At 44.0% G+C, this 14,695-nt stretch overlaps 1 protein-coding gene across 4 annotated transcripts in view; it reads right to left on the bottom strand.

Moving 5' to 3' along the window:
• PELI1 (pellino E3 ubiquitin protein ligase 1) overlaps positions 1–13,762 on the bottom strand; it is a 43,541-nt gene extending 29,779 nt beyond the window's left edge. Inside the window, exons 1-2 of one of the 4 annotated variants that reach the window (XM_051783494.1) lie at positions 13,342–13,762; positions 12,594–12,646 (exon numbers count right to left, since the gene is read on the bottom strand). Coding sequence is in view for 2 of the 4 variants with exons in the window: in XM_051783491.1 (XP_051639451.1) it covers positions 886–940 (55 nt within the window). In the remaining 2 variants the exon portion in view is untranslated. Of the gene's footprint in view, positions 1–885; positions 1,052–1,142; positions 4,554–12,593; positions 12,647–13,341 lie in introns of those variants that run through there. The other 3 variants (XM_051783491.1, XM_051783490.1, XM_051783493.1) reach the window with 3 other exon arrangements.
• Positions 13,763–14,695: the final 933 nt, after the last annotated feature.

Below are 14,695 nucleotides of genomic sequence, written 5' to 3'. Positions count from 1 at the left end.
ACTGGTCTAAGCAAGGAAAAGTTGGTGTTCTCACAACACCACATTCATTACTCCTTTGGTTCAAGCAACAGCGAGAGGAGGAAGCAGCTGCTGTCCTCAAACCAGAGGGCCAAGGAAAAAGAACAAGACACAGATACATTCGCAGACAAATCTATGGAAAGCAACGCAAGAACTTTAAGCCTACCATACATCAGAAGGATATATAGTCAGTCTAATAAAAAAACCTTAAAGCACAGCTCCCTGAAAAACTCCCACACTTCATTTGTTTCTCTTGAGTTAGTGAGAAAACTCAGCTCGTGGAAAGCCTCTGGTCAGCAGGTCTGGAGCAAAGACAGGCCCAGGGCTGCACAGCTCAGGGAGGGGTTGCTACGTGTGTGCAGAGGCCAGGGAGACGAGATGGAGAAGGCATTGCTCTCAGCAGGCAGTAAATAGTGTATTAGCTTAGAGCCTCTGGAAACAACCTTGGGTAGAAATCCAATATTAGGGCATGGGAAGGTAAATTTGGTACAGCTTAGGAGGCATCTCACTAATATAATAATCCCCATTTTTATAAAAGCTGGGAGTGGTTGCTGTAGAGAGATCCTGTCCAATGAACCACTTAAAGCATTCTCTCTCCACTTTCTTTTTTAAAAAATTAGTGCTTAGAGAACAAATACCGTTACGGGTGGTTACAGCAAGACAATACTAATAGTTTGTATTGTTCTACACTTGTACTTCTAGCAACTAATCTCAATCAAAATCTTCCAGAGGTAAACAAAAGCTCCATTTTAAAGGAACTCTAGAAGTAGTTACTGAATTCTCTGGATGAAAAAAAAATTGAAAAGAAGTTGGTGTGCAGGAGGAGAAGTTTGTTCTCGTAGAACAACTGCGTAGATGCAAACTCACCGTGTCCGAGAACCTCGAGATTGTAACCGCACTTCCACTTGGATTTACGATACATAATCAAGAGCCACACTCGCAGAGGGGAAATGACCTGTTGATGATGGTGGCTGTCAACAATGAGCTCAGATCAGTTTAGCTGCTAGTGGAGACAGGGCAACGGTTTTCAACACTGCGAGAGAAAGTCAGAGTGAGACCATATGGTTAAGCCCCATCAGCAACTGAGAACTGTCAGCTGGGACAGGCAGAGGTGGGAAGCCTACCTGTCACAGCCCCTGTAAGGAATGGTGTCCTAGAGGTTTATCAGTGTTGGCTCAGTGTCTGCTGGAATAAATGCATGTTGAAAAAAGCACCAATAAAGTGTCTTTGAACACGGCATATTCCCTTCTCTCCAGCCAGTATTCCCAGTGCAAACTAAAATGTTCAGTTGGTCGAAATTAGTCAGGGAATTCAGTTACCCACTGGCTGGTTTCAGTGAGCTCAAGATTTACTGAAATTTAAGAACATGTTCTGGAATTATACTGGATAAGTCAAAGTTTTACATTTACAGAAATGCCAGTTGCAGGTAAGCTTTAGACAAGCACTGTCAGCAGACACCCTGGCTGTGTGTTATCCAAAACCATGCAAAATAAAGGGATGAAAGGCCTGGCTTTAACTTCAAACTACTTAGAGCGGGGGGAGCTGGATCAGATGAACTCCAGAGCTCCCTTCCAAAATAAATTCTCCTCTTCGTTGACAAACCTGGCCATTTGCACAGAGGCATGAGCTCTGCATGCAAAGACAAGTCCTGCATCACAGAGCTATTTATTTATCGCCCATTCTCACGACTGCCTGAACTTAGTTGTTAACAAAGAGCGGGAGCACGTTCTGCAGTCAAACAATTTTAAGGTGGCATAAAACACCACTGCCTGCAAAGGCAGCAGGAACTGCCTGCTCCTTGCAGTTGGATAATAGAGGGTTTGTGCACAACCGTGATTCACAGATGTGTGCCCCCGTCTGCTTCTCAGCTGGATTTACTGGTGCCCAGAGCACCTGAACAAAGGATAGGGACAGAGAGCTGGGACCACCTGTCATATGACTTTCTGTTCATTTCCAGAAAAATAGTAAAATTATGTACTTTTAAAGGCATAGCCTGATCAATAGCAAGATAACAGGAAATAAGGGTTTGTTCCTGAGGAGTACTTAAAAGCTGTGTTTAATCTTGAAAAACAATGGAACTTAACTATTTCCATTCTTAACTCCAGAGCTAATTTTGTTTTCTTTATACTCACTCTTCTATTCAATTTACTTTGCTCCTCTAGGTAACAGAAGCTACATTTATCAGCAAAAGACTGCTTAGTACAGGAATAATCTAATTAGCATGCATTCTGAGTTAACACTAAGCTTATATGAAGGATGTTTTAAAATTAAGTTTGAAAACAAGCAGAGTAACAGCAGTAAATGAAAAATTTAAAATTCTTAGTTACAAAACCTCACTTGGAACAACCCATAGTTCTGTCTTCATCAGGCTTAGTCATTTCCCGTACGTTTCTTCATAGGGCAATGTTTTTGTCAGAGATTTTGCTATGTTTAGGGGCCTAGGACTTAGGACAACTCCAGAGACAAGAGGAAGACAAGCACCATTAGTCTATTCAGTTCTGCAGCATTATGTACCACTAATTCTTCTTATGAGGAACAACACCATGATAAAAATTACCAAAACACTTTCAGGAGGCTAAAAGATGAGGCACAGCCTGTCTGCTAATGTGAGTCACCTGCATAACCAGTTGCTACAATAAAACCTGGGGTACACAAACATTTACACACAGTATGGTCTGGTTGCCAAAATTCTTCCACCAAAAATTCTCCTGAACTGGTCATTTGGTTGCATGCTGGGAAAGCATCTTCTAACACTGCCTGGGCAAAGGTAACCTGCAGAAATTGGACAGGCCCCAACAGAGACTCCAATACAAGGAGTGGAATAAGAAGACAGGTGTAGGACAGAAAATACAGACTCTGAAGACTGTGAGATAATACCTAAAGACTGGCAATGCTTAAGTAATACTTCCAGAGACTAATCATCTCTGAGATGGAGTCTGAAACATAAACTATGTCTGAGGACTGGACAGCTGAAGTCAGACTTAAAACCCATGCTCAGTACTTCAGCATAAGAGTGAGGTCTAACAAAAATCACCGAGTGTCATGGTTAAGCTTACAAAGCAGACTAACTAGGAATTCCCACATACTTTATTACAATGACTACTATTAACAGGGAGTGTAGAACTCACTGGGATTTTAAGTCGCTCTGTATCACGAGACACCTCACTTCCTCACTTAGATGCAGGTCTTTGAAGCCCTGAGCAACCTTACCTTCTGCCAGAGTTGTTAGAGTAAAGCTGCAAAGCAAAATCCAAAACAGACTGTCATTTAAGAAAAGGAAGCTCAGCAGAAGGAGTAAAAGAGGCAAAGGGGGAAAACCCAGGCTCCATCGAATGCCACGCTGCTCCACACCAACACAATGGAAGGGAATCCTGTTCCACTCCGAGGGCTATGAGCCACCTGGCCTGAAGCCATGCTTATGCACAGCTACTTGGCCCTGAGGGTTGAAAATAAAAGATGAACAGCCAAAATATGAGGCCAGCAGACACAGCTGTCAGGCAGGGATCAGCAGACCTGAGGACTAGCATTAGGAATGCTCCAGCCCATGCTGGTTGGCTGTTTTGAACTATACCCTGTTCTTTCCCTCAGTTATTTCCTTCCTCTCTTTGTCTACCTACCATAACTCCTATTTGTGCTCTGCTTCTCTCCCCCTACCTCTTCCCTTTTTTGTCTCTTCAGAGTCCAAGGTCTTTCAGTCAGGCTTCTATTCATACAACTGACAAGAGCTGAAAAAATGGAAGTTCACAATTTTTGGTACGTGGAGCTTCCTGTCAGAGGAATTTTTATAAAATTCAAGTTTCTTGAAAGACAACTGATTGACTGTTTATAACACTATTCTCAGTCACAGCATACCAGTCAGTATTAAAGACAAGAGTTCACAAATAATGCAGTCTGATGATTTAGCTTCTATAAATGGAGGGTTTGGCCACTGCAGAGAGGTCTGATCTACAGCTCTCACTCACATAAACAGTCCCTGGCCACACAAATAAAGACTGTCATGATCCTTGCCCAAAATCCTGCAGGGAAAAAAATTAACATGATAGCAGATTGGATGGAACAGCTCTAAGAAAAATCAATAACAGTAGCTGTAAAATCTAAAATTAAAGTAAGTCTGGTTTTGATGCTTTCAGTACACACAGTACATTAAATTTGGCAAAAGCCCAATGGAACATGAAGTACTTGTGGACAATGTCTGCCAAGAGCTAGAAATATAGCACTTAAGTCTTTAAAGAACAAACAGAGAACCTCAGTTGATTTCTACTTTATGCATCTGAAAAAAAATTAAATCAAGGTGATCTTTCTGAGGGAACATTTGTATTAAATCTCACGGGCGTGCTTTGTGCAATGCTGAATGGAACACATGCAGACTGGCAGATAATCAGTATTTATCATTTTATAATCTGTTCCACTTGTGACAAAGGTTACACACAGATGTTATACCTCCCCATACTCCAAACCACTGTGCTTTCCTCCTTAGCATCAGGCTTGTGTCTGACACAAGCTCTGTACCTGGCCCTCGGTCACGCTGACACTTCCAAACAGGAACTCACGCTGCACAATTAGTTTTTTTCACCCACCTTCAGGTTTGTTGGTACTTCATTAGTTTACATGCCTCAGAGCAGAGCAAGATTTGATTAGTAACTGAAGACTAATTTGCATTTCTGTAGCAGCCCCCAAACATTAACAAATTAAGCATCAACACACCTGTGAGTTGCCTACCTTTATTAAAATAAGGACAAAAAAAAAAAAAAGAGACAAGGCTAACAGCCATCTGGGGCTTTGGAGACATCATCCATCATCCCAGCACACAGGTTCCTCTCCCTGTCACCTCCCATACACAGAGTTCCCTCCTTGTTTGACAGGAGAGTTGAGCACAATTCCAGCTTTGTTATGTTTCAGCCTGAATCCTGCCATGGGAAACTGGACAGCAAGAGAAGAGGAAACATGCAATGCCACACTGACATCAGCCCAAAGCCAGGCAAGAAACTTCTCATGTCATCTCACTCTACATGTAAGCCAAGCACTATCTGGATCTCTAAAGCTGCTATTTCTTGATGATTGAGGTTTTGAAATATTAGAAACACCCAGATTATTCTGCCTGTTACTCCTCCTCATTAACAGCTATAAAATAATAGCAGCATGCCTACAACACTTGGTGCTGTGGACTCTAAGAGACTGAAAGGCATCAGACAAGTGATTATTGGCATAATAAATAAGCTCTTCACTTCTTCCTGTGACAGGTCTCTTTGCTTTAGGGGTTAACATCTTGTTTGGCTGAGGCTCCTACCTCTGCTCCTCTCTAGGTATTTGCAACTTGAATGAGCCCCTCCCCAAAGTTGCAGAGCAAGGGAAAGATGGCAGGAAAAATGCTTGTAACACCCTCCCTCTGGGGTAGAAGTTTCTCTTGCTATCTATGCATATCTCAGAACAGTGAAATATGCATGTTTATTTCAGTGAGGGAAAAAACTTAATAGTGTATATATACTGGCACAGAAATTCAAAAGCAGTTGCTATATCTGAGTCACAAGTGGCTTATAAGCCCACACTTTCTACTACAGCATCCTGACCCTTCCCAGCCAGCAGTGAGAGGTACAAGAACCTACTCTATGTTCACATCTGCTGCTCAGAAACCCTCAGACAAAGCTAATACACCGGCCACAGCGCTGGCTGTAAAATTACACACATGCAAGAAGAGAAATGCATAAAAATAAAAGCTACTTGTGCATTTCTATGCCTGCATGATCAAGCTGACTTCCTCAATTTTGGCAGGTGGCCGATGGCCTCGACACAGTAATACATCACATCTTTTAGAAAGAACAAGAAAAAAACCCCACCAAGCTGTTACCTCACCATGGTACACTCCAGCCTTCTGGAACCATCTCGAGTAGTTTACAGAAACCTCCCCCAACAGGCTTGTGCTGCACCAAAAGGGAAAACTCTACTGGAATGATACTTCACAGACACCATGTACAGGACCAAATAAATACTAAGACAACTGATGTGGGCTATCAGCAGCATAGTAATTACCTTATTATAAAAATAACAGCAACAAAAAAACCCAAAAACAAACAAACAAACCAACCCCACAACTCACCAAAAACCCAGAGATCCAGTATGATGGATCCACCTTCTGCAGGAATCAAGAGGCAATGACTTGGCTGTGAAAGCCATCTAAGCACAAAAGGGTGACCTACTGTCTTCAGACTAATATGCTTTACAATATAATTTGGCTAACGCTTTGTCTGCTAATCTCAGGGTATGAAGTGCATAGTCATAAATATATATGGTGTGTACGTGTATATATATATATAGATATAAACACATTAAGAGGCACAAGGACAGCAGATTGGAGCAGGAAGCAGCCCTTACCTGAAGTGTCAGCACTACCATCGCAAATTTGCCTCAACATTATCACATGAGAAAAAGAACAAGTGAAACACTGTCTACTTCTGGGCCTCCTGGGTCTCTGCACTACCTATCTGAAAAACTGAAAAAATGTTACATCTTTTCCCTGTTAAAAAGCAGTTTTTACTGATTGTCCCCAGAAGTTTCAGGCAATTTGAGCTGGATCTCTCCCAGCTCTTTATTGAAAGTACATAAAATAAATATCCCCACAACTAGCAGGTGTTGAAGTTAAGTTTTACCACAATGACTTGTTTTACAGTTTGACTATTATCTTCTCCCCTATAACTATTCAACTGGACAGCCAATGTGCTCATGCCACTTCTAGGCATCACAGTTTTTTTCTGTGGAGTTCTAAAGGCAGCATCCCTAAATCTGAAACGTAATTACCATGAAGGTTTGATCATGAAAATGGATGTAGCAGTATTGACTGCACAGTCCATAACTCTGGCTTCTCAAACATTAGTAGTCAACAACTGTGGTTTCCTACACAGGAAATTTCTATCAGCAGGTTCTGTAGCATGTTACATTTTCCTTCCTAAATTCAGAAAAGAGCACTTGCCCAGCAGAAAGGACTCAGATTCAAATCCAAAATGCAGCAGATACTCTACCTCCAACATTAGTAAGGCTGAAGCCACTTTACTCTTTTACACTGCAGAACAGAAGTTCAAAGTCCTCTTCTGCCAACCTTAAAATACAGCAACTCAAATATCTACATGCATTTATTTTCTTCCATGTTGAACATTCCTCAGAGTATTTAAAGTGGCTCAGGAAAAAAAGTAAACCAAGCCAAACAAAGAAAAAAAAATATTAGTGGGAAACAGCAGAATTGACATATTTTTAGAATTAGCAGTTTATCCCAAGAGGTGCATTAAAGGAGGAAAATGAGCAACAAGTTCTTTAAAAGTAAGCAAATTACTTGTAGTAAGCCTCCATGTATGATGCATTTTGGATTTTTACCCCTAACCTCATACCAAATAAATTGTTCAGCTATGTGATCTGACAAAAGAATCATTACTGATTTTCCAAGTTGAAACCTGTGTTAAGCCACAATTAAGGTAATATTTATTCTTGTAAAAATATTGTAGTGAACTACAACTCCTTCAGATAAGTGGAAAGAATATCAAGGTAGCATGAGTCAAAAGTCTCAGTACACATATTAACACTTAAAGAGAAGAGGAGCCTTGAGATTTCTTAGCAGAAATTCTCCAGGGACCACTTTTATCATTTAACACAAATAATCTGTCTTAGGACAAAGAAAACACAGATGAAGTACTCAAGCTTGTATGATTTTAAAATCAAGTCTTTAAATACTGTTAGACTATGAAAGGCAGAATGAACTTAGAGCAGGGACAGGGGGCACTTTGGGGCAGCTCTGTAACCGTAGGAGAGGTATGATCTTAACACAAGAAAAGGAACTACAAACACATGGAACTCTAACACTAATTTTGCTGCTAGTTTAGTGTTAATTTACAGTGTCCCAGCGGACTCAATGTTTAAGGGGGCCATATGTGCAGCTTCCATAGGCACACTAGTTCCCATTCCTAATGGGAGGCAGTTCCACCTGGGTGCCTTGTGTGCTGTCCCAGACATTGCTGATAAATCCCTGGGCAAAGATGACCAGCTGGACAGAAATATCTCAAGCCACATCTAACCCAAAAATGCCAGTTTGACTGCCCTGACCCAAAGAACAATTAAGCCATTAGTGCTGTTGACACAGAACAAGGGGTTACCATCCTAGAGGACAAGCTGGCAGGGACAAACTAACCCAACAGCTGCAACTTTCCAGTTGCTCACTACTCCGTTCAGACAATTAAGCAGAAACACTGAGGAGACAAAAAGGACAGTGTGAGATGCACAAATCACATCACTTAAGTTTGTTCTTACTATGCCTTCAGAAACTCTTGCAGGCCTTGAACTTGACCAGTGTCAAATCTAAACGCTCTTCTTAACAGAAAACAAACTAGTGACCTCAAATTCAATCTCTACTTCCCACCTTGTCCATAAATTAAGGAAAATCGGTATCCCAGCTCAGAAAAGAATATTTTTAAGCACTTGTAAAGAAGCCCAAAGGGTTGTGTAGTTGCAGAAGCATTGCAAACTTGAAATACAAACAGCTAAGTACATCCAGGTAGATGAATCAATTGGCAATGGAAGGGAAAAAAATATTGATGGTGGTCTACTTAAAAGACAATTATGCCTAAGCAGGGTTTTCTGGTTTATTATTTTTATGGGTTTTGGTTGTTTTGGGTTTTTCTTGATTTTTTCCAATCTTCCTTTCAAGTCCTAGCTCCAAGAAACTATCCCCCAAAGAATCCTACTTGACTTTCTTCAAACCTACAAAGTATTTTTTAATATATCCCATCCACTCTAAACCTCAGTCAGTCCATAAAACACCACTACCTAGTAGCTATTCATATTATCAACTACCCTAATAATAATAAGTATTCTAGAGATCACTTCTGGTTTGAGCCTTCTTCAGCCTTTCAATACCTTCCTGCCGTTCACACATATAAACCTACCCTAACATAGCCAGACCAGCACCTCTCCAGCACAAATATCTCTGTACTTCTCACAAGGAAGGTTTTATTCCCTTCTAAAAACATATTTATGCAATTAACTGCTACAAACAGGGCTGGCACAGGAAAACATCTGGTTGACATAGCTGTATAGCCAACATCCAGGGAAATCAAGAGCATTTTTGAGCCAGCATGACACAAATCCCAAGTTTTCTACAACACACATTACTGGTGAACAAGGAAAGTGAGTGTGAATTTAACAGATCCTCTTCCCAAAAGAAACATAATTACTGGACCAGAGTAAGAGGTTTTGACTGCTCCTAATCTAAAACCTGCAATAGACCTTTAATTAGAAGAGTAAAATTATAGGACACTCCCAATCCTGAAACCGCAGCAAGGTTTAGTCCACTCTGCTCTCGAGTACGAGATTCAAGCCCAAAATTCAGCATTTACATAAGTACCACGAGTGGCAGTCAAGTCACTATGATTAAATTCAGCAGCATGGATTAAAAACAAGGTCAGCAGATTAACTTTTATTACCTGTTCACGAACTGAACCGTGCTCCTGCATGGCAGGCTCCAGGGAATACCATCAATCCTTAACTAAACACTTCCACCCAGGCACTGCCTTCAGTCTGAATCAAACAAGCTGCTGACTAGTTCACACTTGAGCCCACGTCCCACAATGCCACCTCACAGCATTCCCACCTCACATGCCAGCCAGGAGGATGCTGCTGTAGCAGGACAGGTATTGATGATTAGCTACCTTCAGCACAGGGTGCCAGCAGGGGACAAGAGACTTTTCCTGTAAAGCCTGTCGTTTCCAGCCAACTATTTCACATCCATTCGTTACTACAGGGTTATTCCAGAAAGGTCATTTTGAGCAGTTAGGAACATTTGGTGCTCCCAATCATGTCACATGGGTCAGCAAAACAGTCCATGGCACAGGGCTTACCCAGGTAGCCCATAAGCCGTGCACTCACTCGTGCAAAGCACTGAAGAACCTCTTCCTACCTGAAGCAAGAGCTTCTTTTCAAATCAATATAATACAGGATACTTGTAAAAGAACACACTCTCAGTGCAAGGCTGTAATTTTTCTGCAAATCAAGTTATTGTCAAGGGTTTTTACTGCTCTACAAAGGTAGAGCTTGCTTTTTTTTTTTTTTTAATTTAAGGAGGACTTCTAGCACGGCAAAGACCTGCCATCCTTTTTAACTTGAAAGGCAGGCTTTTCAACACATCAATTCAAACATCTTAAGCAAGAAACACAATCACTTGTAACTATTAATTGCTACATCCACTGCAAAACATCAAGGCCACTAAGAACGTGCCATGATGCTACCCTATTGTCACAGCCCACCCCCAACCACCCACTGGAGAGGAAAATCCACCCCATGAGCTGACCACAGCCTCTTAGGAGACACAGAGCCACTTCAGCTTTACCCCACTGACACCATTTCTCACAATTAAACCGCTGGTTTACCTTCTTCCCCACGAATCTTTTCATCCAGGTAGACTAACTGGGCCTGATTAGGGATGTAATGTTCCTTTCAGTAGAAACTGGGGAACTACAGGAAGAGTATGACATTCAGTGGTGCATCTTGCTAACCGGCAGATTGAAAGGACACAGAAACTAGATCAGATGGAAACATGCTTACTTTTTTCCACTGAAACTCTCTCAGCAGCGTTCAGCGATGCTCGACCTACTTCCTACACCATCTCTTTGCTGTCACTTCCTTTGACAGATTGTCAGCACGCTTGTGAATCTGGAGATTAAGGAATGAATGCCTCGGAAGCAAAAGAGCTGGATTTTTTCTTCTTGATGTTCAGTCAAAACTTTTACAATCTAACCAGCAAGGCGCACAGCGACCAGCAAGGGAGCAACAAGTACCTCCAATTACTGGCATCCAGCAGGAATTGCTAATCAGCTGTGTAATTTCACTCACAAGTATGCACTTAAAGGTGACTGATTTCTCATGAAACACCCTCATTCTTCTTTTTTTAGCTCGGGGCCTGGATTAGCATCTACAAACAGCTTTGGGTTTTCTGCTTTCCCATGTTCCAGAGCTCCTGTCTGAAAAGACATTTTATATCAAAATATACTTGTAATTAGTTCCTTCCAAAGGACTAAGAGTTTTAAATACCACAGGCTCCAGGCAGATGATCCTCTATTTCACATCTACAAACACAGACGTTAGCTATAAATCCTGAAGTGAAAGGATCCTGTTTTCCAAGCTTAGTTTCTTAACAGAAACCGGCGTTGCTACCAAAATGCAAAACTGTCGTGGTAGATACAGTATATTAAGTTCTGCTCTAACTGAAATACTAGTAGTTACTCAAAACTTTTATTTCCAAGATGAACACTAGCGCGGTGACCTGCTGTATTGAGAAATACGGTTCAGCGTTTGGTAAGAACGGAAACATTCATGAGGCGCACACACTTCGCAGGACTTTACTCAGGACAATGTAGGTGCTCCTACATGTTTAATTCATTTGAAACAGGAGATGTTGAAGCTTAAGGTACCCAGTAGCTGCCTATTGCATTCCTAAAGCTTCCTGCCAGGCCATTCACACGACTTCAAAGAGACACTTATCTTACGCAGCACTAAAAGGGTCTGATTTTCCAACTACCACTGCTCAATTTTCAAAAAAACCGACTTTTTTTCTTGGGAGAAAGGACCGTGGGGGATAGGAGAAGGGGGAATACCCCAGACAGACGTCTGAGCTTCGGCTCTACATTACTCACTCCAAAATTGTCGGCCTAAAACATTACAAAGCCACGTGAACCGCACAGCGACAGACAGAAACGAAAATCCGGGCAGCCTGCTCACATGCACTAACCTACAGGCGCCTTTCGGAACAAAAAGCAACCGATGATGTATCATCAACAGGTCATCCGGCTGTTTCTTTGTGGGAAATAACAAAAAAAAAATACGAAAAGCCGCTGAACAGAAACCGGAAACGGCCTTTTCTTTTTTTTTTTTTCCCCGGGTCTCCCCCCGCCCCCCACACGCGTTCAAAATGGAAAAAATAAACCCATCGCCCTTCAGATGCAGAAGCGCCAGCACTGCCTCGCTGAAAGGCTTTGTGATTTTTCCTCGCCAAGTAGTGTTTTGTCAAGGCAGAGGAGTCCCAGCATATTAAAAAAAAAAAAAAATTAGGAAAATAATAAAAAAAAAAGGGGTGGCCTTTAAGGCCAGAAACACGAGTGTTACAGCCACACTGCGTTTTGCTTCCATGTATTCCAGAAGCTGCATTTTTGCAGAGGTGAAGTAGCTGCAATTTTTGAAGAGGTAGTTAAAACAAAAACAAAGAGGGGGGGGGAGAAAAATGCTTCCGGTATAAAAACGTTTAAGGGCTTTAAAATATATCCTTTAAGAGGCAAAAATTATTCAGCTGGAAACACAACTGCTCCTCCTCTCCCCTGCCTTCAGAAAATCTTCTCCGTGGCTGCTACAGGCGGAAATGTCCCCCCTCCTATTAGATCTTCCTGAAAACGCATTATTTAACTAGGTGAAAACAGGAGTGAAAAGAAAAACCGGACACAAGTTGCGCTGGATGGGCAGGCTGCTCCCAAAAGAGCCGAGGCTGGGGAGACGGGAGAGAAACCCTGTGATTCCCCCAAGAAGCTTAAAATGAAAAGCACACAACTTACCTACCGACTATCTTGGATTCTTCCAGAGTGAAACATCATCATATCTGGAAGAGCTAGGGATAATTTAAAAAAAAAAAAAAAAAAAAAAAAAGGGAGCAAGCTTTCCCACCAAGATCTTGCAGGTTAACAACGGCCAAACAAAATCCCCCTTTGTTTTGTTGTCACCCGCCTGCGTGCTGCTCCGGCACGGGGGGCTGCGATCAATGGACTTCGGGGAGGGAGGACGGGGGGGGGACTTGTTCGTAGCCGAAAAAATATATATATAAAACACTGCCGCCAAAAAAACCCACACGCCCTGAATTCAAGAGAACCCCAGTGTCCGAGTACCGAGCGACTTTTTTTTTTTCCCTTTTTTTTTCTTTTTTTAGTGATGTTTTTTTCCGAGGGCAGACGGCTCCGGCAGCCGCTCCATGACAAAGAGCTTCTCCAGCACATCCAGCCCCAGAGCGGGGCCAAGTCCGGGTGGGAAGGAAATAAGATTGAGGGAAAAAAAAAAAAAAAGACGAAGAAAAAAAAAAAAAAAGACAAAAAACTTCCCAAAGCCCGGGAAAAAAAAAATAGAGAATTATTTTAGAAACAGCCGCAACGAGGGGAGCCCTGCGAGGCGCAGCACAAAGCGCGCAGGGCGGCGGGGAGGGGAGGAAGGAGTCGGGGAAGGAAGAGGGGGGCAGGCCCCGGGCAGGCCCCCCACCTCCTCACGACAGCGCCGCGCGGATGTGGGCTCTGTCGCGACAGGCGCGATACTCACCCCAGGGAGGAAGGCAGCGGGCAGCAGAGGCACCCCACGCCGGCAGGCCGGGATCGGGGGGGAAGGGGAAGGCGCAGCCTCAGCCTCCTCGCGGCCGCACGGAGGGCGATAGTTCCGACTGGGCGACAGGCGGAGGAGCCTCGCAGCGCTCCGTCCCCGCCACGGAGGGATCCGGCAGTGCGAGCCACAGGCCGGGAAACTGCAGCAGCAGCGGCGGCGGTGGTGGCGGTGGTGGCGGTGGTGGTGGTGGTATCTGCCGGGAAGCGGCGAGAGAGAAGCACCCGATGTACGCCGGCTCCGCCGCCCTCACGCCGACTGCCGCTGCCACCGCCGCCTCCCGCCCCGCCGGCCTCGCCTCACCGCCCGCCCGCCGGCGGGGCGGCACCCGCCCGGGAACCGCCCCCGGCCCGCGCCATGACGGGACTTGTAGTGCCCCCAGCGTGAGCAGAGCCCTGTGTGCGCCCACAGATCCACATCCCTCTGTGTGTGTGTTCTCACAGACCCACCCGTGTGTGTGTGTGGGTCCCCATAGATCCACATCCCTCTGTGTGTGTGTCCTCACACACCTACACGCCTGTGTGTGTGTGTCCCCACAGATCCACATCCCTCTCTGTGTGTGCCCTCACACACCTACACGCCTGTGTGTGTGTCCCCACAGATCCACTCTCCTGTGTGTCCCCTCACAGATTCACACATTTGTGTGTGTCCCCACAGATCCACATCCCTGTGTGTCCTCACAGATCCACACACCCTTGTGTGTGTGTCCCCACAGGTCCACACATTTGCATGTGTGTCCCCACAGATCCACGCACCCATGTGTGTCCCCACAGAGCCATGCACCCGTGTGTGTCCCCACAGAGCCATGCGCCCTCATTCATCCCCCAAGAGCCACACATACCCTTGTGTAGGTATCTGTACTTTTATGTACTTCGCTGCCCAGAAAGCAACTGAATCCTGGGCTGCATCCAAAGGAGCGTGGCCAGCAGATAGAAGGAGGTGACTCTTCACCTCTGCTCTTCTCTTGTGAGACCCCCTGGAGCGTTGCATCCAGTTCTGGGGTCTCAAACGTAGGAGGGACATGGAACTGCTGGAGCAAGTCCAGAGAAGGGCCACAAAGTCAATAAGAGCACTGAAGCACCTTCCTTACGAAGAAAGTTGGGGCTGTTCAGCCTGGAGACGGGAAGATTGCATGGAGACCTCATAGAAACCTTCCAGTGTCTGAAGAGGACCTACTGGGAGGCCAGAGGATTCTTCATCAGGAACTGTAGTGATAGGACAAGGAGTAATGGGCACAAATTGAAAGAGGGGAAATTTAGGTTAGATATTAGGAAGAAATTTTTTACTCTGAGTGTGG

The sequence above is a fragment of the Manacus candei genome, unplaced genomic scaffold (assembly GCF_025592945.1).
Source record: "Manacus candei isolate 608988 ecotype Guabito, Panama unplaced genomic scaffold, ASM2559294v1 h1tg000017l, whole genome shotgun sequence".
In the NCBI taxonomy this organism is placed as follows: Eukaryota; Metazoa; Chordata; class Aves; order Passeriformes; family Pipridae; genus Manacus; species Manacus candei.
Note: the sequence above shows the minus strand (reverse complement) of the source record. Positions and strands in the feature narration are given on the sequence as shown.